Source organism: Crocodylus siamensis, chromosome 5 (assembly GCF_052110815.1).
Source record: "Crocodylus siamensis isolate JL-2025a chromosome 5, ASM5211081v1, whole genome shotgun sequence".
Lineage (NCBI taxonomy): Eukaryota > Metazoa > Chordata > Crocodylia > Crocodylidae > Crocodylus > Crocodylus siamensis.
In genome coordinates this window covers 31,889,295-31,914,307 of record NC_143399.1, presented here as the reverse complement: position 1 = coordinate 31,914,307, position 25,013 = coordinate 31,889,295, and the positions used below count along the sequence as shown (strand labels likewise).

General features: G+C 43.2%; 1 protein-coding gene across 5 annotated transcripts in view; it reads left to right on the top strand.

Moving 5' to 3' along the window:
• Positions 1 to 19,017, top strand: part of TGFBR3 (transforming growth factor beta receptor 3) — a 198,949-nt gene extending 179,932 nt beyond the window's left edge. For 4 of the 5 annotated variants that reach the window (XM_090046671.1, XM_090046672.1, XM_090046669.1 and 1 more), the window contains 4 exons: positions 3,299 to 3,340; positions 6,488 to 6,595; positions 14,438 to 14,493; positions 15,234 to 19,017. In XM_090046671.1, the coding sequence (XP_089902797.1) occupies positions 3,299 to 3,340; positions 6,488 to 6,595; positions 14,438 to 14,493; positions 15,234 to 15,386 (359 nt within the window). In that variant the 3' untranslated portion in view covers positions 15,387 to 19,017. The remainder of the gene's footprint in view (positions 1 to 3,298; positions 3,341 to 6,487; positions 6,596 to 14,437; positions 14,494 to 15,233) is intronic. The other variant, XM_090046673.1, reaches the window with a different exon arrangement.
• The last annotated feature ends 5,996 nt before the right edge of the window (positions 19,018 to 25,013 follow it).

The window sequence follows — 25,013 nt, the reverse complement described above, 5'->3', positions numbered from 1 at the left end:
AGCAAGGGGTCTGAGATAGACATTGCATAAACCAGTTTGACCCAAATCAGTTAAGTCTGATACTGCATTCAACCATGTTTATGTCAAACCAGTTTCAGCCATTTTCAAACTGGTTTATGTGCACTGAACATCTGTTCTGTTACAGGTTTAAACCAGTTTCTGATTACTTAAACCAGATTGTGTGTAATGCCTGTCCCTAGCTGGTGTTTAGAGCTTTGTGTGCTACCTCAATCTATTACTTTAGCCTTTTTTTTTTTTTTGGTAAAGAATTCTACAGGGTCTTTGTATAAAGACAAGCTAGATTTATGTTGATTTGTTAGGAGACAGTATTGTGATAGAATATTTTGTTGTATTATAGGTGATCTAGTCTGACTGTGGCGTGAAAGAAGTGTGCTTCCAGGGGCTGGGGGTGCATGGTGACCACCTGCAGGCGGTGGCGGTGGTGTCAGCGCCAGGGGCATGGCCACGACGAGCAGGGAGCTCCCACAGGCGGGGTAGGGGGGTGGCAAGAGCCGACTAGCGACCACTTGCAGGCACTGCCATTGGCATCATCCCACCAATGGACTGTGGGATGTTTGATGGAACTCTTCCAAGAATATTGCAGATTTCAGGCATAATGTACAATAGAACACTAACAACATATCTTTGTTGTTATGCAGCTTTTCCCCAATGAATCAAATAGCCACTTTCTGAACGTTGAATGCCAATGTTGGCTAATACAGTGATTCCTTAAGATGTGGAAAAGAAATTGCACTGCACTACTAAATAAGAGAATTTGCATCTCAGAAATGTCAGGTTACCATTTCCTTTTATGTGGAACAGGCTAGCTTTCACTGCAGCAAGCCATGTTATTGGAACTATTCCTATTACATTTGCTCTGTAAGCCAAGTGAAGAAGCTTGTAGTCTTGATGTTTTGGGAGCTAGAACAAACTGTTCAATGCAGTGATGTCTGGTTTTTTTTTCACTGTACGTCATGCACAACTCCCACTGACTGTAATATGTTCTGGGGCTGTGCATCTAGAGGAAAAATCAATAACAGCATAAATACATAAACCCTATTAATTTTGCATTACAGGTTTTACAAACTCACTTCTTCAGCTTTATATACCAGATCCCAATGAAATCTCCTAAAACCAAACTGTATCCGAAGTGTTGCATTCTATTTCTCTTGACACTTTGGCATCCTTATATCACATGTTTTTGGCCGAATAAGAATTAAAGGCATATAGATAAAGCCCATTGTATTCTGTGAAATGTTCTTTGTTGTAAAATCTGTCTCATTTCACTGTTCAAATTATACGAGGGATGGAAAAATTGATTTTTTTTTTTTATCAGTGAAGAGAACAAAGTCACAGAAGAAGATCACGTGAGTGACAAGCATTTTTTTTCTGTACAAAGATATGGATTGTGCTTTAGTACTTTAGCATTTCCACATGCTTCACTTGGAGCTGGCTGCTAATACATTAAAATTACACACCTTTTCCTGGACCTCAAAGACTCTCTTCTCTCTTGTGTTACACAAAGCTCTACCAAGCAATCCACATTAAAATCCATTGGAGAGGAACTGGATGACTTGGTGGGGGACTGTAATGTGATACAGAGCTTATCATTAACTGGCAACCTTGTTCTCTGGGGAGAGGCCAATGACAGAATGAGTATGGGAAACTAATTCCCGTTTCACTTCAGGAGGCATTTAGTTCAAGGCTAGGATATACTAACTGAGCGTGTGGACAGTCTTTTAGCACCATTATGTATATTCAGACAGTCTGAGAAAATTAAGGCTGAGATTAAAGTAATTGTACTCAGTGCAATATATACTCCAAAATAGATGAATGAAAATGCTTTTTTTAAAAAAACCAGGAATTAAATTCTTAAGCTTACACAAATAATCCTTAATCTTTTCCCAGTTCTCACATCAATGTTTTAACCTGCTTGTCTAGTTCACCTAGGAAGATGATGTACAGAAGATAACCACATGTTAAACTACATCACTGTAATTTTTCTCCTGGTAAATAAACACGACTTTGGCTATTGCAGGCACATGTTTCTAATGATCTAGTAGAATTTTGGCCCTTTGATCTAATGGGTTGTTTAGGGTAGTTAATTAAATGGCATCTTAAGAGGCTCTAAACTGTAGTTGTTGCTTAGCAGTACTTTATTAATTTTCTCACTGTATTGTTTATCCAGTAATTTTCTTTGGCAAGTTTCCAGTAATTTTATTTCATAGTTTCAAATATCTTTTGGAACTACCACAATGTCTCTTGTCTCTATAGCAAAGTTGATTTCAGTCTTTTTTTTAAAGATAAATATGTTAAGTACCTCATCAAATCTCATAGCAGAAGCATCCAATACATTTAGACATGCCAGAATTGAAATGATATGCATCGGTAGCTGGGTTGTCCAGAGGTAAACCATGGCTCACAATGCAGGATATTTAATTAGAATAATAGCTTGGATCTTTGGCTTTTGTGTTGGCATAAGTAGTTGGAGAGGTAGGTGTCTCTTGACATTTGTCTTAGTAAGTTCTGTCACAGTGATACCAGTCATGTATATAGTGGAGAGAAGAGAAGCCAAACAAGAGAAAGTAGGGGAGACTGCATTTTTAAAGACAGAATTTTCCATATTTTTCTAGTGAATGCTCCTGATAATATTTTGATATTATTTCAAAGAATAATATCTTTATTATCATAGCTATGATCTTTATCTTCCAGTATAAATAACAAGAAGAGAGAGCATTAGCTAATAATTTACACTGTGTTTTGTGGTGTGTGTATAGCATGAATCAAAACATATGGATGTAAACTGGTCAAAATGAGGCCTATTGTACCTGGAGGCAGGCTTTCTTAGAGGGAAAAGAAGAATAGTTGGCTGTTGCAATGATTTAATATGTTAGTATCCCATGACTGAAGATTGGTGAGTAGTTGGATGAATGTGGTAATCTCAAAACAACCTTAGTAATCAGTGCTCTAAAGAGCTCTGCACTGGGATAATGTGTTACTGCAAGCCAGAATTGATGATCACTGGGTGGGGAAGTTTTGTGCAGCACCTGCCAGCAGCACATAACATGCTGAATGCACTCTCTACAATGGCTATGTTCCTCAGAAGGATAATCAAGATACACATGGAATTTTTACAAACTAATCCAGGTCAGTTGATTCTGACTGGATTTCCTGACATTCGTAGTTTTTAAAATTACACACTATTTAAAGACTTTTTCAGGATGCAGTGCTGAAGATGGCTTGTCTTGCATGCAGGGCATTATTATTGATTGATTGATTGTTTGTTTATTTTAAACAGGCCCACTCCCTTCCAATCCCAAAGTGAGTGGACCACAGCCACGTAAGTCATTCATATGTCTGCCCTTTAAGTCTGAAACCATTGTCTAGCAAGTGATCAATTAATAAAGAGAATTATCCTAAAGCTTTTGAAGATAGAGTACTTGTTCTAAATTCTAGAGCAGAAAAGAATGGTCTGTGGCTGTCAGCAGTAGAGATATTCCCACTAATTTTGAGAGGGAGGAATTCAGCACGTGAGTGTAGAAATTAGTATGTGCAATTGCAGTTCTCCAGCATCTAAGAAAACCCACAGCTGTAATAAAATGTTGGACCAGTGACTTTCAGTCTTTGTGAGATCTTTTCTCAAAATGGGTATCAGGACCATGCAGAACTTAGAGATGGGAGGAAAAGAAAAATGATAGCAGACAGGTGAAAGCACAAAGAGAAGACTGGAAAGTGAAGCTGGAAAAGGTAGGAGGGGGACAGAGCAGAATGGAAAGAGTCCTTTTCTTATCTGGGGTCTAGACAAGGCACTCAGGTTAGCCAGGAAATAGTAAATTATACTTCCTTCTGCCCTCTACCCCAAGCTTTCTGCAACTCTTGCTTGTTAGTAAACTCCCTCTTCAGAGGAGAAGGTAATGCAGTTGTGAAAAACATAACTCATTTTAATGGACAGTTATACTTCAGATATCAGCAAGAAACAGTTCAGAAAGGAATCCATGGCAGAAACAGGAGATAACCCCTCTGAGCTGCTACCTGACTGCTCTTGCAATTGTAAATCTGCCTGTGCATGCTCAGAAAGGCATTGTAAAAAGCTCCCTCAGGGAGGTTACCAGATTTTCAGTTTTAAAAAAGAGGACATCTATCAGGGAGAGGAGTGGGTAATATGATTGCGGGGTGGGGGAGTGATATGCCTGTGCTCTGCCCGTACCCCTCACTCCTAAGCCATACCCCCCAGCCCTGCTGCTGCCCCTTACTCCCAACCCACAGTACCCCATCCCCCAGACCATGCTGGTACCCCTCACTGCCAACCTGCAGCCCCCTGGTCCCACTGGTGCCCCTCACTCCTGACCTGTAATCCCCTGCCCTCCCAGCCTTGCCAGTGCCCTCCACTCCTGACCCGCACCCCCCTGTTCCCCCTAGCTCTACAGTGTCTTCTGGCAACCCTGCCCCTGCGAGCACAGGCATTGGCCTCAGTGCTGGTGGCCCAGTCACGTAGCTCTCTGCTGCTCCCAAAGGGCCCCCCTTCCCCCTTTCTCTGCTGGAGGGGGAGATGTCTCCGCTGTCCTGCCATAGCTCCAGCTCCAATACCTGGAAACCATGCTTCCCTCAGTGTTGGCACCTGCCCCCTCGCATACCATCCCCTCCACATGCATGCACGCAGTCCCCAAGCCCTGGCCCTCCAACCCCTGCCCCTCACAGACTTATCTGCATGCAGCTTCTGGGCCTGGTCCTACCAGCATGTGATAACCCTGCCTCCAATCACCCTCTCCCTGCTCCCCTCAGTCCCAAGCAGCAACTTGCTAGGGCAAACCAGGAAGGGGCAGGAAAAACTTCAATGCTGAGCAGAGCAAAATCCCAGACATTATTTGATATTTTAAAAAACTGTCCATACAAAGGTGGAAGGACCCAAAAAGAGAACACGTCCAGGAAAACCCAGATGTATGGTAACCCTACCTCAGCAGGCTCTGGGGTCTTAAAGGTACTATACTCAAATGAATGCACAAATTTAGCACCAAGAGAATTGTTCTGAGGAACAGCAGATAATACTGCTACCTGTCTCCTACAGGGGCTTCTGTTGGGTGGAAGAAGCCTTGTGGAGGGAAGAAGGAAAGTGATGGATGTGTTCATAGGAAGCTAGATAGAAAGAAATTGCACTGGGAGATGCAGTGGCTGAATCAGTGCATTCCCTAGCTATCCTTCTTCAAGCCCCCTCATCAATCAGCCCAGACCTAAGCATGAATCAGGAACTGTGTTCAGTTCTTTTCCGTTACCTGCCCAATTATTAAAATGTTATTCACTAGCTTACACTATTTAATGTGCTTACTGGGAGACATTAGTCACAGAAGAAAAATTACCCCCCCAAAATTGATGCAGTAGGAGAACAACATTGAGGTGTTACTGATCAAAAAGGAATAAAATACAAAGGCTAGAGGTTGCTCTAATTGGGTAATTAACATTCAGAACAATGCATATAGGAACCAGATACAATATCATATAAATTGTACTTAATAAAGATCCTCTTGCCTAGCAACTGATTTTTTTTTCTTTCTATTTTTGTGATCTGGAGTTAATTTCAGTTATTAAACACACAGCCAAATATGAAAAAACAATTGCTTCTATTTATGTTTTTGCTGACTTTTTTGTTGGCTTCACTTTTCACTAAACAGCAGTTCCGGTCTCCACCTACATATAGAGCTAAAGTTACAAAGAATATGGAGGAAAGTTGGCTTAAGTGGCAGGACATGTGAATCCAAGGGGATCTTTTACTAACACATCACAGCTTTTTTAAAAACACATTAAAGTTAAACTGGTATTTAATTTAAAACAAAAAATAATTAACAACAAATGTTTGTTTAATTCTGAGCAGGGGACTGTTGAGCTGGGTTTTGGTTTGTGACACAGAGCAGTTTAATAAACTAAAGCAAGTCTTCATGCTAACCTCTGGCAGTCTGCGCACAGTCTTTCCTTACTCAGTGGTTGCATCTACATGTGCAATTAATGTGAAGCAATAAGCTCCAGAGCAGTTTAAAGCCAGAGTCAGCTGCTCCCAGGTGCAGCGTCTGCACATGCAGCTGGGACAGCAGCAATTTGAGCCAGGGCTGACCAGGTGCAACTTATGCCCCCAGTTAGTGTCTACACTTGCATTTCAGCGTGATAAAGTACTATGCTGTAAGACAGTAGTCTCCCCAACAGTACTATACTATGGTGGAGTTAATTAGTTTACTGAGCTCTAATACTGGCACACATGTAGATGGATTATAAATTATTATTGCAGAGCTAATTAGACTACTCTGCAGTAAAGTGCACATGTATGCACCCAGTGTGTTCCATAGCATCCTGTTTGTCTAAGTGATGTCCGATTAAATACAAAAAAGTAAAGGACGTCTGTGTGAGAATGGGAGGGAAAATTGTTACAATCACTTTTTAGCCTTGAAAATGGGAGAACTGGATTTTTACAGTTTTTGTTTGTTTGTTTTTTAATTTGTAGCTGTCTTCTATGGCCTGGATACTCTGACTGTTGTGGGCATCGCCTTTGCAGCATTTGTGATTGGAGCACTGCTGACAGGAGCATTGTGGTTTATCTACTCACATACAGGTTAGTAGGATTTTCACTGGCTTCCTCATGCATGTGAGACATGGCAGCCTCTGCATGTGATGCATGATAGGTTGGGAAGGGAACATGGTGGAACACATTAGGTAGGAAACAGAAAGCAGAGCAACAGATCAGGCAGGGGGCACAAGGCAAGGAGCAGTACATAGACAAGCAGATCAAGTAAGGAGCACAGGTAGGGAGCAGAAGGCAGAATGGCCAATTGGGCACCCAAAAGGGATGAAAGGAGCACTCTGGGAAGATATTAAATTGTGGCACACCTGCCTAAAAGGTTGGCTGCTAGTCTGCTCTATAGCATGTCGCAAGGTAGGATGTAAAGGCACAGCCAGAAGTGACAATTTTTGCCCAATCTGGTCACAGTGGTCTATAGATGTGACCAAACATAAGTGCATAGCTGCAGACCACTTCAAAGATGGCCAGTCGGGTGAAAATCTGAACCCTCATTGTATGAGTGTTCAGGTAAAGACATTTCAAAACAGCCTCTTCTGTAACTTGTGTCTGCACTGCCGGCCAGCCTGTCACTGTTTTCAGAATGGGCTGGTGGGAAGGGAGCAGGGAAAGTTCAGTGTGGGGTTTTTTCAGTCCCCACTGGAGGGTGGGGCAGGAGTATTGGAGTCCCCCCACCCCTTTCAAGGTGTGAGGGCTCCAACTCATCCACCCTACCCTTCAAGGCTGGTTGGGAAACCCTAGAACAGTCTCCCTCTGCTCCCTTTCCCCCCTCCCATTCTGAAAACAGCACTGGCTGGCAGGGAGCTGGCAGGGAGGAGGGAGCTGTTGCAAACCAGCTGCAGGCTCACAGCCAGCAGCTAGATTCCCCTCCCCTCTGGAACCAACGGTGATTTTCTATTTGGTCTGGGGAATTGTTACAACTCAGAACTCTTCCTACAAAAGGTTCTGTTATGGCAGAGAGCTGCACTTCTTGTCTGCACCCTAAAGCTTAGGAATTGAGTCTCAGTATTCTTCATTAATGTCCATGCCCTCCCTAAGCTGTTTTCCAGCAATTCCCCACAGCAATCTTAAGGTGACTGGCACATATCTAGATCTCTCTGCCTAACAGGAGATGTCATTTGTTTTGCTATGGTTTATGGGTTATAAATCAAAAGATTTCCCATCGCTGAACCTGAAAAGTTATGTGGTATCTTGGAATTGCAATAAGTTGTTTTGTGACTCATGCCATGGCCAGTAATGATTCTGTGACTGGTATATAGTTCATAGAATCATAGAAGTAGGGTCGGAAGGGACCTTGTAGATCTTCAAGTGTGACCCCCCCGCTTGGGCAGGAGAAAAGCTGGGCTCAAATGACTCTCACCAGGTAGGCATCAAGCCTCTTCTTAAAGACCCCTGGGTAGGAGCCAGCACCACTTCCCTTGGAAGTTGGTTCCAGATCCTAGCCGCCCTGCCTGTGAAGTAGTTCTTACGGATGTCTAATCTAAACCTACTCTCCAACAACTTGTGACCATTATTCCTTGTTATACCAGGGGGCACTAGGGGAAACAAGGTATCTCCCAAACCCTTCTGGTCCCCCCTAGTGAATTTATAGACTGTTACCAGGTCCCCCCTGAGCCTTTTCTTGTGAAGGCTGAACAGGTTCAGGTTCCGCAGTTTCTCATTGTAGGGTTTGCCCTGTTGTCCCCGGATCATGTGGGTGGCCCTCCTCTGGACCCTCTCAATGTTGTCCACATCCCTCCTGAAGTGAGGTGCATAGAACTGGACACAGTACTCCAGCTGTGGCCTGACCAGTGTTGCACAGAGGGGGAAGATCACCTCCTTGGGCCTGCTTGAGATGCACCTGTGGATGCACGACAAGGTCTGGTTAGCCCTTCCAACCATGGCCTTGCATTGTTGGCCCATGTTCATCTTGGAGTCAGTAATGACTCCAAGATCCCTTTCTGCCTCTGTGCTCTCAAGAAGGGAGTTTCCCATCTTATAAGTGTGCTGCTGGTTACTACTGCCCAAGTGCAGCACCCTGCACTTGTCAGTATTGAAGCGCATCCTGTTTTTGTTAGCCTACCCCTGTAACCTATCCAGGTCTTGCTGCAGTCTTTCCCTCCCTATTAGCGTGTTCACTTCACCCCAGATTTTGGTATCATCAGCAAATTTAAACAGGTTGCTTTTCACCCCATCATCCAAATCGCTGATAAAGAAATTGAACAGCACGGGCCCAAGGACTGAGCCCTGGGGGACTCTGCTGCCCACTTCCCCCCAAGTTGAATATGACCCATCCACCACCACTCTCTGACTACGACCCTTCAGCCAATCTGCAGTCCATCTGATTGTGGAGGCATCAATGCCACAGTCGCCTAGTTTTTTAATGAGGATGAGGTGGGAGACCGTGTCAAAGGCCTTGCTGAAGTCCAGAAAGACTACGTCCACAGTGACGTCTGCATCCAATGCTTTTGTGACCTGATCATAAAAGGCAATCAGGTTGGTCTGACATGACCTGCCCCTAATGAAACTGTGCTGGTTGCCCTTGAGCATCATCCCTGAAGCTGGCCCATCACAGATGTGCTCCTTGATGATCTTCTCAAAGAGTTTCCTTAGGATTGAGGTAAGACTGAGAGGCCTATAGTTGCCCAGGTCCTCCTTCCTCCATTTTTTTAAAGATGGGGACCACGTTGGCTATCTTCCAATCATCTGGCACCTGGCCCGAGCACCATGAGCACTCGTAAAGCTGTGCCAAGGGCCCTGCAATAACCCCTGCTAGCTCTCTCAACACCCTGGGGTGGAGAGCATCTGGACCTGCTGATTTGAACATGTCCAGCCCCTCCAGAAGCTCTCTAACCCAGTCCTCCCCAACCTGAGGTCTGGAGGTGTTCCCCTCGAGTCCATCTTGCATCACAGTGTGGAAGTCCTGGTCCCTGCACAAGAAAACGGAGGTGAAGAATTGGTTAAAAAGGTCTGCTTTCTCCTGTGGTGCAACTGCCAGATTGCCCAGAGGATCTTGCAGGGGCCCTACTCTTGCCCCCCTTCTTGTTGGGATGGTCACCCCTTGGGCCCTGAGTATAGTCTCCTTAAGGAATGACCACTCATCTTGGGCACTGAGTTCCCCTGCCCTCAAGAACCCCAGTGCCTCTTCCACTGATCTCCTCAACTCATTGAAGTTGGCCCTCTTGAAGTCTAGGGCTACCGCCTTGCTGCAGGCCCTTGACACCCTGCGCTGGATGAATTCCAGCAAGCGATGATCGTTATCACCCAGGTAGTTAAGAACTCTGTTGATAAGTCAACTAAAATAGAATGCATTAAATCATTTTAGTTACTAAGCTTAGGCAGATGTGACTCTTACTAAAGCCATAATGAGTAGATCTAGTGAATCAGAGTACCATTGTTACATAAAGTTTTCTGACTACAGATGCAGTTCAGAATGTTTCCTGGGCTTGAGCTATGCACGCAATTTGCACTGGTTTAATTAAAAAAAAAAAAAATCTTGATTTGACAAAATAACATGTAATAGAAATCACTTAGCTCATTTAAGTGTGTTCAAATAAGAGCTTGCATTGGTTTAACAAAATCTAATAGTTTTAGCTTTAGTTGAAATAGAACGGTCTTTGAGTAATCACATCCTATGGTGTCTTCCAATAAAATCAGATTAATAAAGAAGTATCCCAGCAAGAGAAGGGGGAAACACAAGAGGCTTTCAGTCACCAGCCTTTTCAGTTGCTTTATCTGGTTTCTTCACTTCTACAGGATCTGGTAGTGCATCAGACATGAGGTTAGGCCAGTCCAGGGGCTATTGTATAGTAGATTTCCCTCATTTGCATGTAGGCTGCTGCAGAGCCTAGAATCTTCATAGCACTCTTTGTCCTGAGCTACAGGCCTGTAACCAAATACACATGGGGACAGAACATACAAACTTTTAGGTCAGTCTTACGCTGCTCCTAGGCCACAGAAATTCTTTCCTTGCCTGCTGTAAATTCCTCACAGCTTCTAAATGCCATAGGAGTTTGTATGGCCCGGAATGTGGCCCTGTGTACTCAAAGCTGCTGTACTGGTGGATGTTGAATCTCCCTTTAATATACAGAATCATCCATATATGCATGTGTTGCATTCCAAATGTCAAGTATGTTAACTTTATTGTTTTAAAAAATAGCAGCAATGACACAAGAGTCCAGAAATACAATAGTCAAGGGACATTGGGAAGCTGACATAATAAATCCTTCAAAAATGGGATTTGGACCAATTCCATTAAAATAAGTACAGTAACAAACTACATCAGTCATACTTACCATATGCAACTAGAAAGTGGGGCAGCTGTTCTATTTTCTCTCTCAAGCATTGAGGAAAAATAATGGAAAGTGTAAGAAGAAAGAAAAAAAGAATAAGTGGGAAGAAAAGAAAGGAAGCAGATGCTACAATTCATGGAATCAGAAACTTAAAAATCTGATATTGAAAAATAGGGTCAAAGGGGTCCCCTCCCTCTGTTCACATTTTTCCCCCTTGTAGTCACTTGTACCCACAAAGTGGAGTTAAACTGCTAGGAACTGCCTTGATAGCACAAACCCTTAGGTAGAGTTCTGACATTCTTCAATGGAAGGCTTAAGATTTTCTGAAGGCATTTTTTATAGGAAAAAAATAAGTGTGCAAATCATTATTGGGACTTTGTTCATGTAAGGCTTTGTCTACACATTCATCTTAAGGAGTTGTTAACTCTAGACCCAAAAGATAATTTCAAATGAAGAGACAGCATAAACTAGATGGAATTTAACATTAAAATAACGCAAAAGTGATGTCACTGGTTGTATGCATTTGTTTTCATTATTTAAAGCAACAAAAACCCATACGCTTTTAAAAAAATGGGCTGAAATTGCTACAAAATTTCCACCAGAAACCCAAACAAACTAGGGACTTTAGTGCAGAATATGGGTTCAGCTTGACATGGAGTGCCCAGTGTTTTGGAAGAAAAGGTAAAGTTGCCAGTCTGAGCACTGAGAAGAGATCCAAACTGCTTCCAACTGAAGGCTCCCTATTTTAGCCTATTTTTCCAATCTGCTAAATAACTTGACTCGGCTTTCCACTATAGCATGACATCCATCTGGCAGGGATCCAAGGATAAAGGGGGGAAACGGATCTAGGAGTATCAAATAGTTTTTACCTGAGTCTCATAAGGAGAGGTAAAAAATTTTGAAATGCTGCTTGTGTGCAGTATACTATGAAAATATCCTCCCGTTTAAAAAAAAAAAATTAAAAAATCTCCAAGTGAATAAATCATCATATTTATGGCTTAAGTACAAAGGACATGGAGCATCTTGATAACTTGTTAGACTTTGCTAAACTTAAACCAAACAGTTTAAAACCCAGCATTATGTGTTGCATACACATCAGCCATCTAATCCTTTTAGAAAGTATTATTTTTGTTCTTCTCTGGACAGTGCTTCAAGCTAATAGGATAAATTTTTCCAAAACTGGAAGTTGAAAAGGCACCCTTCTGTTTTTTTGTTTTTGTTTTAATGGTATCTGATTAAAATAAACGGACATTGCAACCAATTATATTTGGCAAATGGAGATAGAAAAGCAAACATTCAGACTTCCTGGACAGGGAGTACTACTGGCAGACTTCCTAAGTGTGAATAATAAAGTACATGTTGTTGCATTCAGATGGGTAAAAGCTTGTTTACTGTCAATAGATGGGAGATGTCCATTTGGAATAGCTGTGGTGCACAAACATTAGAAATATGAAGCTGTGTACATAAGGTCAGCACTAAAGGCTGTTGTATTAAGCGCATTTTACCCTATGGTTACTTGCCTCCTATTTATAAATTATTTTTATACATGATTTTATTTCAATTTATGAAGGGGTTAAGAAATTAAAATGTAGAGGCACTCTGCTAGTCCAGATACCGTATATTTGTGCGTTCTATTCATATTCTTATGGAGACCTGGGTGCTTCCATGGAAGGGGATAACATAGTCTACTGATTTCTCTTTGACATACAATTATCCGTTTGTGTACCAGAGGACTGCCATTTCTCCTTGAGAAATGGAGAGCCAAAGAGGAACTGAAATGAGAGAAGAAGCTTGCCACTGAGGCAAAGGGCTATAGCCCCCAAAATGGAAAGCAGATGAGGCGTTTTCTAGAATTGGGGAGGGGAGGGAATAATAGTGGGATTTTTGGCTTCGGAGAGATTGTGGCAGCAGCATTTGTCATTTTTTCCCTAGTGAGAGAAGGTATTCCGTTTATTAAGTAACTTGCAGTCAAATATATGCAGATTATATTGATATGCTGTGGCTAATGCAAAACTATGTGTAATGTGTGGTTTGTGAAATGGGTGACAGTAAAACTGTAATAAGATCTAGCAGCAGGGAATATGGCCCAGTTCTGCATTTTGCAGAGCTGCTTTCTTGGCAGAGATGTTGAGGGGCCCCACTAAGGGAATGGAAGTAACTGCAGTTCCTGTGTTTGGATGGTTACAGCTTTCTTCAATGTTGTCTTTTTAATGAAAGGGAGTTTGCTTATCATGGATTTATAGATATGTTTTTAACATGACAGGAAGGGAGGCACATGCACAAACTGCTGGATGACAGAACATGTTATAATGAGCGAGAAAGTGTCCAAATAAGGCTTATGAAAAGCTTACAACAAGATATCACAAACAGAATGACAGTGATGGAGTTTACTCTGATTTTATACAAAGCCCTTTCTAATAACAGATAGGATTGCAGTGCATCTTTCTTAGAAATTCAAGGTCAGATTCTGATTTTTATAACAGATAGTGGAGGTCTGGCAGGTCTTGAATTTTTTTTTAAATTACTATGGATTTCTTTGTCTTCATGAAGAATAAGAACAGTATTGCATTCTCAAATGTAAGTGCCCAATCTGTTGTTGAAACCATGGGACAAACTGACCTTTGTTAAACCAATGCAAACTCACTGCCTTCAGTAGCAAAAAATGGTTTTTGTGTTGGGTTTTTATTTGGGAAGTGGGAGAGGGGGTTCGTTTGAAAACATTGGGATGCAGGAAAAAACTATGTATTCTTTGCCTGGTTGGCATTAGATGGGAGTAGAGCAGCAATTATAGCATAAACTGGTAGTACCCCCCTGCTTACCATTTCCTTCATAGAAGCGCTCATACTTCTGTTCTTGCAGCAGAGGACTTTGAGGGGTAATCGCCATCACTTAGCAAAGTACTGTTTTTTCATCTGGCTACGGTCCATGTAGATTTGTTGTCACTTCCTTTCCCTGCTTTGTAAAGCCACAGGGAAATGTTGGCAGCCTGTCAAAATCTCTGTTCAAAGCCAGCTGTGGTATATGCTGCAAGGGATAGGAGGCAACTGCTGGGCCTACACCATATAAATCTCTAGATTCAGCACATCCCCACAAGTCCTTCTGTGCCCTTGGAGGAGGAGCTCTTGGAGGCTGGGGAGGGGGTGTACTGAGGTTCCACACAGCCCCAAGCATGTGGGTGATTGACAGGTGGCACCATAGGAGGCCAGCCTGTAATTCTGCCCAGCACTGCCTTCCCCTCATCTAGCCTCAACACCTGGACACTGGCTTCAGAAAGCCAGCTTTCTTCCTGTCTCTGCAGCAGAAAGCAATTTTCTCTTTCTTTTGGGAACACTGTTAATTCTGTAACTTAAATATCAGTAGCCTGTATGCTGCAGTGTTGAGGAGTCATGCCTCATAACCTGGTGATGACGGCAGGGGTAGGGCAGATGGCACCTACAGTTGCATATAATGAAATGTTTCTTTAAGGGAAAAAACCCCTAGGCAATAACATCCAATCAGGAAATGCCAGATTTATGATTTTTTGTGCAATCTTAATTTGGCTGCATTCTGCAGAGGCCTTATGATGCTGTCTTTAATTATATGGGTCACACGCTATTTCTTTCTGCAGGTTCCCACCTCAGTACGGTGCACAGAATGGACATACAAGGAGCAGACAGAATTAAGGTTGAACTAGCATCCATAAATCTGGCATTTTGAGGACTTGGCTTTGCTATACAAATAATACGGGTGGGGGTAAGCTTGGCTATACAGTGTGAGCAAAAATGGCAACTTTACTGACCTTCCAGTATTCTTGCTGAAACTAGGGTACATCCCATAGTAACTATGTAAAATTTTCTGTCATCTTCCTATATGGTAATCCAACTGGGATGTGTAAATCAATTCAGCATTGTTGGAGAGACTGCTGTTTCCCTGCTCTGAGAAAATTGTGGTTGTGGCACGCAATAAGTGGCATCCTGCTGACCGAGGAGTGTTGTCTTCAGCCTCAGCTTGCTGGTTTTATTAAGTAGTCTGCTCTACAAGCTGGCATCAAAGCAGAATTATCTATATTACGTGGCCATGTTTCCATCCAACACCAGAACTTCAAAATCTGAAGTCTGAGCCTAATCTGAGTCATGTAACTGAGGCTGGTTTGATGGACATTTGACAGTGGAAGATGCACAGCTTTCCTATCTAAGATCATCAGCAGCTGGTTTTAATATAATTTAAGAAAACAGCAATAAAGGGGTTTTTTCATGCAAATGCTACCAAATGATTCCAAAGTCAAATAACATTTTAACAGCAATTCTGTTTAAAATCTATTACCCAGTGCATAGCTTTTATGGATGACAGGATCAGGGGTTGGGAGGAAGATATTTCTTTCCTGTAACATGTAACATTTTCACTTTCCTTTTTTTTTCTCTCAGGAGAAACAGCAGGAAGACAGCAGGTCCCCACATCCCCACCAGCCTCTGAAAACAGCAGTGCAGCACATAGTATTGGCAGCACACAAAGCACCCCCTGTTCCAGCAGCAGTACAGCCTAACCCAGGGGGAGTAGAAGGCCAAGGAGCGGCATAGGAGGGCAGAGGTTCAAAGGGACTGTTTGTTGACACTAGCTTTCCAATGTTGAAAGGATTAATTTGGTTTCTTTTGAAAAATTAGGAGGGATTTCTCTATAGAAGAAAATCACCTGATTTTCTGGATAAATAGAGTCTTTGGACCTTTCTACAACACATTATGCTACATGTGACAAAGCTACTAGTTCTACAGTACTGCAGCCTGTTAAAAGGGTCTGCAGGCTCTCAATGTGAAATACATGCCAGTTTGAAAAATGCTGCTTTGTCTATAAAATAACAAGTTTGAATTCCTAAACCTTCTCACTGACACAAGGTGTTTTCAAAGGGATTTCAACAATGGGAGGAGAAAGGAGATTTTAGGTCAGAATAAGAAAGTTTCAAGCTCAGATCTGTTTGGTTAAAACATTTTATTACTTCAGCTACATTTATCCACTTCCAAGCAGCTTCTCATTTTGCTGAGCTTGACATGCTACAGCATATTAACCGCTTTCATGCCATGTGTGCAGCTTCAGGTTTGTGCGTTTCAGATGTTTGTTTAATATGTGTTACTTTTATAATACACCCTAAAACAACATTCCCTTTCTTGTTAGCTAGGCCAAACGGTCTACAATTTTTTTATCCATTCTATCCATACACACACATACAAATACTCAAGAAAAATAATGTCCTAATGCACTAATGTAAATGTGTGTGTATGTGCAATGTCTTAAAGCAACTGTCTGTATACTAAAGTATACAGGATCTTTCTTAACCTAGCATGGTTATTTTTTAGATTGGGAAAATTTATCTGTGTGTCCCACTCTACCCATGAAAATGTTTTTAAATATTTATAACTGGCTTTTTAGGTGTTATACATTTCAAGAATTTATTTACATAAAAGTGTATAAAAAAATAAGAGGCTAGGTTCTGTATTCTTTGTGGCCCACATTTCCATTAACACCACTGATTGTTCTGAACACACAAAGAATACATTTGAGCCAACTCTTTGTGTACATGTATACAAACAAAACTACTTTTTTAAGATGACAGTCCACAGTGGTTTGTGTCAAACTGCTAATTAGTCATATGAACATTGCAATTGGATATTCCCAAAGTAGCACTGGAATGTTAAAAGGACAAACAGGTACTAATTTTCACAGTGTTTTTTTAGTATCATTGCCATACCCTAGCCTTAAAATAGATGCCAGATTAAAAGAAAGATTTAATGTGAAATTCTTTGACAAATATGGTGTCACTTTGCAACTGTCATATGTTCTACTGATTCCTCCACAGATAAAAATTGAATGCTATCCTCCTTTCAGAGGATATGAGTAACTGCCACTAACTTCAGTGGGGGCTACTGGTGTCTGGCAGTAGGAGAGTAGGATGCTACTACAGGTACCAGGTTTCTATTGCTAATTTTACACTTATGCCTTGTATACAATTCATGTGCCAATGAATGGTCATCCTGTAGAATGAGTACAAAATGTGCAATAGAGAGAAACACTCAGGATCCGATAGCAAAATGTTGTCCTTAATTTTTTTTTAAACACATTTGGCCCTGATCCTGCAAACTCTTTTGCCCATGAGCCTCTATATGCACATGGACCACTTCAAAGACTTAAGCATGTGCTTACCTTTACATGGTATAGGTGGTTTCAGCCTGGGTGTGATGTGACACATCTGCAAAAAGGTTTTGCAATATCAAGTCCATGAGGAGTCCTTTGGAGTTCAATGGGACCTTTGTTTATCTGACTAAAGTGACTCATGTGTAGAGTGTTTGCAGGATTGGTTCTCTTCTGAGGTGTCAGGAGAACAAATATGCTACCTGTGTGTTTGCAAATAATGCGCTTTGCCTAATCTTCAGCAGAATGTATTGTGTAAGCATATTCTATATGTAAAATCTTTAAAGATGTCTTCAAAGAAGACAAGAGTCTTTAAGTCAATCATAGTTATATTTTACTACATTAAATTTGTGTATAAAGATATATTTAAATGTTTTACATAAATGTATGTTACTCTATATTAAATGTTTATTTCAGTTACTGTGAATTTTACATTTTTGTAAATTCTTTTTCCTGTTTTAATCCTTTCCTTCTCAGATTTTTTAAAGAAAGTAGAGAGTCTCATAGGAAGTATTAGAAAATTCTGTTGTTGGGATGGACAGGTTTAAAACCCTTTTGTGTAAGATAGCTAATTGTATATTTCTGAGAGAGAAACATGCTGCATTATCAATGACTTTATCAATAATTTACTCTAATTTTAAAATAATTTACAGATTTATATTTTAGACTGACAAACTAAAAAAATGCAATGTATAAAAATGAGTAGCTGATTTTTTTAGACTTGTATTCAAGATGCAGTTTAAATTAATGGACAGATTTTGTACTTAATGTTTAATTAAGAATATGTTGAGCAATCTGAGCTAATGAAAAGTTTCCACAGGTAGTTTTAGAGGACTGAACAGCCATTTCTATAACCAAAATAAAAACAACCCCCCACCCAATAAAACAAAAACCAGCAAAAAAAAAAAAAAAAAGGCCTGGGGTTTTCCCAGTTAATAGCTTTATTATAAGAATGTACAGTACCTTGCAGCAACTGTTCAGACTGTTGCAATTCAGAATACAGCTACAAATGTAAGCTCTACTTTTATAACAACCATTTGTATTTACTAAAAGTTTCCTTAAATGCATTTGGTGTTGCATAGCATTTGAATGTTTAACTGCAAAGCCACTGATTCTTATGTTCATCATGCATCTGATCCTACCATCCTTACTCAACAGGGTTATACATCTACCTTGTGTCACTTACTCTCATTAGGCCTTCAAAATTGAGGCTTATAATGGACACAGTTGATATTGGACCTATGCATAGAAGTAAATTTCCAAGTAAACCAGCTGACTCCAAAGGGACTCCTTGTGTGGAAGGATGGCAGGATTGGGCTTTAACAGACAGTTTCTAACTGCAAACGCTATTATTGAAATACTTAAACTAAAAATAGACTGCTTCTGTGTTTTATATATTATCTAATCACTAGCTTTAATTGTTAACAGTTTTTGGTGTTGGACAGCTGTTGTGTTACTGTTTGAAGAATTCAGAACTTTCTGTGTTGGGCTATTTCTGTAGCATTTGCCAGATGGAGGAGGGCTTTGCAAAAGGTCTCGATGATAATGATGATGATTGTAAAATTTATTTTTTCCTTTTGTTTTGTGTAATGTATGTACCAACCCTTCTGTAATGTATATCTACCTCATGCTTCACAAGAAGAGTGTACTGCTGGGTTTGCCACCAGCACTTTCTGTGAGGTGACTATTCTGCTCTGTGTTTTTTTTAGTCAAACATGGGGGTGTTCATTAAACCAGTTGACTTTTAGCTATCATGTTCCTACCGGTTCCAAAACCCATCACTTTTTTAATACTTAAAAACTGAAAAAAACATTAACCAAATCTCATCCAGATTTTTTTTCAGTCAACCAATGGGAGAAATGAACCCATTAATTCCTGTGGCCAGTTTGAACACTCCTTTTGTATTCAATTCTGTGTTCAGTATTTCAAAAGGCTTTTGGAAATGCTTAGTTGTACAGTTTTGATAACCACAATGTCACGTCATCCTACTCTCTGTGCATAATAAAAGTTATACAAATTATTCATAAATATTGTGGTGTATCTTTTTAAATGGAACAGGAAGCACTAAACACTGACAAAGCACATGGGCTAAAATGTGCATTATGAGGCATATATTTAGTTTCCATAAGCTTCAATAGGAGCAGAATGTGTGAAAGGAGAATGCAAAACTCTGTCATCCTTATTTATTTTGTCCTTCCAATCCTCTTCTGAAGTTGTCCCTTGCCTTTGCAGGTTTACCAGTAGCGTGGCATGCACTCAAAGGGCATGTCCACACATGCAGGCATGTGTGCTTGCAGCAGCTCAAATAGCAGTGGCACAAATTTGTACTGGGGTTTTGTGCCTCAGCACGTGTGCCTGAACATGCATTTTGGTGTGGTGAAAATTGTACCACTTGGGGCAAACTGACCCTGCCCAGATCCTCCTGGATCTTCAGCCAGGGGGAGCTAGAGGCTGGGGCCAGCACTTGTGCAGTATAAAAAGCTCCCCTGGGGAGCAGTTCAAGGAGCTTCTGAGGCCTAGCCTGTTGGTATCTGGGGATACTAGCCCCTTGTGCCAGCTGGACTGCTGATACAGCCCTAACCTAGTGGCCTCAGCACCTCTATCTGGCAGTAGGGGCTGCTGCCTGACTATGTCCTCCTGACACCTGCAACAGCATCCACCCCCTTGGACCTGCGGCCCCATGGCTGCATGCCTGCCAGACCCAGATGGGAACCACATGGGCACCTGGGCTGTGGTATGGGCACAGCCTCCTATAGCAGAGTCTCCTGCACCTCTGGGCCAACTACCAGTGGTCTGTTGCTGCACAGCTGGCCTTTGTGCAGCACTGCTGTCATGTCTTTTGGTGCCCCCACTCTACCATCTGGACAGTTATTGCCTGGGAGATGTGCTTGGTGTAGTGGCTCACTTTGAACTGTCAAAGCCTGTCCTCCTGACCCCAAATGGCTGGGAGGTCAGCCACCTCATCTGCCTTCCACTTGGGCCCCTGGTGCTGGCCCTGGACAGGCTCCTCTGCCCAGTTCCTACCACTAGCCTCACCAGCAGGGATCCTGGTGTTGCCCATCTAAAAATTGTAAATTCTCTGATTAAACCCCTCCCCCTACAAATTCTCTCATTAAAATATCCAAAATCCATGTTCTTCCATGATTAAAATGAAATGCCACTATAGACAGATTAGTTGGGCAATGTTTTATTGAGATATTTACAATTTTAAAGCAATCTAGAAGCCTACCAGTGCCTCTATCATCATCCATAAAATGAATTCTAAGTATCTATACACTTTGGCATTTGCTTTTAGTTTTTTTATCATAGAAAAATCAGAGCTGCCCTTACCCCTTTCACTCACCAGAATGTTGGGCACTGAGCAGCACTCAGGTGTCAGTGTCCCCCCTGCCCATGCCCTTGTCCCTCACTCCCAACCCACAGCCCCACCAGTGCTCCTCACTTCTGACCTGCAGCCCCTGCCTGCACCCACTAGCTCCCTCCTGGCAGCAGCTCCCTCCTGGCACCAGTTCATGAGTCCAGCTGCAGCTGTCCCACCTGCTGCTTTGTGTCTCTGAGCAGTGCCAGCCCTTACAGTTCTGCTCTGTGCACCTATGCCCAGGCCCCAGCAATTCCCATGCTGTTCCTGGGAAAACTTCAATTGGGCCTCGGACTGGGCTGACCAAGCCCCTTCCATTCTAAGCTGGCCTCCCCTTGTACAGGCTCTAGGGGGACAGCAGGGCTCTAAGCCCTGCTCTGGCAGCCTCTCCTACCTGGAGCACTCCCCCATCCCCAAACCCCATCTCTCTCTCTCTCACGTACACACACAGCCCTGCTGCCACTTACCCCTTCTCCCACCCCATCACACCCTCCAAGTGGTTCCTGGGACCAGGAGCCCCCCAACTCCCAGCTGGAGCCACATATCCCAGCACTGGTGTGGGCACAGGGCAAGGCTGAAGTGTGGCAGTTGCCTCTACAGCTGTGGCTCCTGTCAACAAGTCTTGTCCCATCTGGCAGCTGGGCAGGCAGGGTGTGAGATCTGTGGGGGGGAGGCTTGAAGGGAGGAGTGCGGGGGGTGGGTGGGGGGTACATAGGGGTGGGTGTAGGATTTGTGGGGCCAGTGTGGGGTTTGTGGATGGGGGTTTTGGTGGGTGTGTGGGTGGATTGTGGGGGGGGACTGTGGGGGAAGGGTGGATCCTCTGCCCAACCCCTGCACTGTGCATAGTTCCCCCGCAGCAGCAGCAGTGGGCCATCGGGACACTCGTGACCAATTCCTGGGAGGGACCCCCGGTAGCTGCACATGGCACATAGTGTTGGCCCAGCCCACTGGTGCACACCACTGAGGAGGACTGGGTCAGTTCTTGTTGTGACCTGGGCTCCTAGCATTGCAAGCAAGAGCCACACACCCTCAGCCTGGGCCAGGTCCTGCCTCCATGTGTCCCACGTGCCACTGGGCTGGGCTGGCTCCATGGAGGCAGGACCTGGCTTGGCCTGGCCCAGCCTGAGGATGCATGGCTCTTGCATGTGGTGCCTGGAGCCTGGGTGACAGTAAGAGCCAGCCCAGTCCTGCCTGAGGGTGTGTGCCAGTAGGTTGGGCTGGCACCATGTGCCACTTGCCGCTGCCACACGTCTCTTCCAGGAGTTGGCCATGAAAGCCCCAACAGCCCGCTGCTGCTGCAGAGGAGGAGCTGGGCACTGTGTGCAGGGGCAAGCGGGGGACCCACCCCTCCCACAGCCCCTATACCCATACCCAGTCCCCCCACACCCACAGTCTCCTTCACCCCCACATCCCTACTTACCAGGGACAGAGCCTGGGTCTGATCCACAGCTGCAACCTTGCCCTGCTCCTATTTGCTCCAGCACACTGAGGCAGCATGCTGGAGCAGCAAGGACACACAGCAGGCATAAAGATACTGGTCAGATGCTAGAGCAGAGGTCAGGAGCCCCCGGCACGCGTGCTGAGCATGGCACGTGAGGCCATTTTCCTTGGGTAGCTGCTGCCAGCCGGGAGCCCAGGCTGCTCCCAGCAGGCAGCTGGGAGGCTGCAAGCCCTGCAGGGAGCAGCCTGGGCTCCATGGTTATCAGCAGATACCCAGAACCTGGGCCAGCTGCAGCCGGGAGGCTACAAACAGCTGCTGCCTCCCCACCTCTGGCCTGGCTCTAACAGGTAGCATGGAGCTTGCAGCAGCAGGCAGCTTCCCTGTGCAGCCCCTCTGTGCACTGCTGCTCCGGGTCTCACATGCTGTGCTCCAGAGGGCCCAAGGGAGGGTAGCAGGGCTAGGATCACAGTGTGTGCGACCCAGAGCAGCAGTGCATGCGGGGCCACAAGGAAGCTGCCTGCTGCTACAAGCTCCATGCTGCCTGGGTCACACTTCCCCAATGTACATGGGAACAGCATGGGCAGCACACAGGGTTGTGCCCCTTGCTGCTGCCCCCACCTACAGGGGAAGTGTGGGCAGGGCAGCGGGGGAGCAGCAGGCAGCTTTCTGCGCCCCCTGCTGTGCCCTGCTGCGCCAGGTTGCAATGCTGCTCTGCAGAAGCAGTGGCAAGGGCAGCACAGCAGGGAGCATTGCCGGTATGTGCTGCCTCACCAGAGCCCGGGTCCAGGTCTGGGGCTGGGAGGCAGCTGGGGCCAGGGCTGGGGGTGGAGACACAGCAGATGTTTGCAGCTGGCCCAGGTTCTGGGTAGCTGCTGATGGCCACAGAGCCTAAGCTGGGGGGCAGGGGCTTTGGGTGGGGGGCAAAGGGCATGAGCAGGGCAGGGGCAAGGGATGAGGGGCAAGGGGCACAAGCAGGGCATCCTGCCACGTACCCCCTGCCCTTGTTTTGTTTTTTTTGGCATGCCGGCACTCCGGCACCTTCCAAGGTAGGCATGGGGTGGTTGACACTTCGGCCAAAAAATGTTGCCTACTCCTGTGCTAAGGCATCTCTATGGAGGATTCAGCCTCTAGTTGCTTTAGGGCATGCTCCAGGAGTGTGCCCTGCACCACTTCTTTCAATGTTTTTTATATTGAGATTTTCTGGTATCAAATTTAGAGTCCACGCTGTAAAATATGCAGTGTGGGGAATGTTTTTTTGTTCCCAGCGTGCCTCCTGCGGCATCTCAACCTACTTTGAGATGCTGCAACAAGCATGTGTTCACTTGTCTGGACATGGCCAAAGTGAGTAAAAAGATAGAATTAGAGCTCTCTCATTTGCCTGCTACTCTTTATCCCAGAAAACCAAAGTACAGCCCTGATATGCAGATCCTTACACAATGCACAACAAGATTTATACAGTTATTCCATCCACCACGTTGCCATTAGAAGCTGAGAGACTGAGTGGTTCTTTGCACTAAGTCATTGTAGTTTCTAGTTCTCTTGTACTCAGTCCCTTAATTTAAAGTGTGCCTGAGGAGATATGCTCTTTAGCAGTTTCCCTCATACTAATGAAGAATTTAGGTGCTGTATGTATTACCTGTTCATATTACAACTAATAGGCAGGAGACGCTTAACAACCATCTTCAGTTGGGTATGAGTTTCATGATCACTACTCTGCTCATCTTTTTGTATCTTTTTCTTAAATACAGAGCACTACACACATGCAGTGTCAGGATCAAGCCCTAAATACACCTGTGTAGATTCAAAACTGCTCAAAGTTTCTGCTGGTTAATTTGCAAACTTAGGTCTATTAAAGGGATTCAGCATTATCAGTGCTATTTTTTTTAGCCCAGACCCCTACAAACTGTAAAATTATTCACTAAGAAGATGCAGTTACAACTCTGCAGATTGTATGTATGAGTTATAACTCACAGAGGTACAATAGATATAGCATTTTTAACAACCACATTTCAGTTTTTGCTGTCAGAAAATGTTCTTTTGTAACAGGGATAACAAGATTTGACTTTCCACCTGAAGAACTAGGTCTGGTCTTCAAAACTATCTTAAAGATTTATATTTTGAGTCACAGAGGGAACAAAAATTTGATCTATGTCTTTCTTCAAGCTTTCATTTAAAAATAATCTATTAGCAGCCAACAAGTTACATTATGTTGTTTACATGGCTTTATTTTAAAAATGTTGTAAAATCCTACAATACTATGAAGTGAGCATCAATATTAATATAGAGTTGGCTTCTGTCAAGTACTTGTGAATGATATAATCATTTTGGAGAGTGAAGAAATATTTTTAAGGGCCAATTTCAACAAAAACACAATCCAGATCTTTTCTGTTCTAAGCAGAACTAAATCTATAGCAGCATTCATTCCAAGACAATATGCAAGAAAGAGACCAGCATTTCGATACGTTTTCATAGTTGTCATTTTGTAATTGTAAAATGGATATTTATGAAGCTTGAAGTCTGTTTGCTGCCTCTTGGTTTTATGCTTTATTCCAGTTTTTTCACACTGGAACAGACCTCCTGAGCTTATATGCATCTACACAGTTTGGACTCTATGCATAAAAAAGAACAAATTACATCATCTCACCTCCCCAAAAAAGGTCACAGCTTAAACTGCATTTTTATAGGTTTATCCATTTATTAGAAGCCATACAGGATTCAGTATAACCTAGGTGGACAGCATTGTATGCTGCAGTGACTTCTGGCCGGCTGTGCAGCTATGGCCATGGTTTCATGTCTCTTTTGACTAGTATTCAGGGTTGTCTGCTAAAGCAGTTTTGTTGCATTTTTAGGAAAAATATAAAGAAAAACTGTTTTTACAGAGATGTGAAAACAAAAACAGCATGAATGCTTTGTTATACTTAATTATGCTTTTATGGGAAAAGTTGTTTTTTCCAGTTATTTTGGCACCTATAGCTGAAGTAAATTTGGGTGGAGTTAATTTTTGCTCTGCTGTTACTTATTCCAGTTTATAAACTGCTTATGACATAGTTCTAGCTAAGAACATACTGTACTTTTAAAATAATATTGAAATTCAGTTTTTAATTACTACTTCGAGGGTCAAGCAGAAAGGAGTGACTACACTTAGGCTAGGGACAGAAGTTGCACATAAAATGGCTTAGGTCATCAGAAACTGGTTTAAATCTGTAACAGAACAGAAGTTCAGTG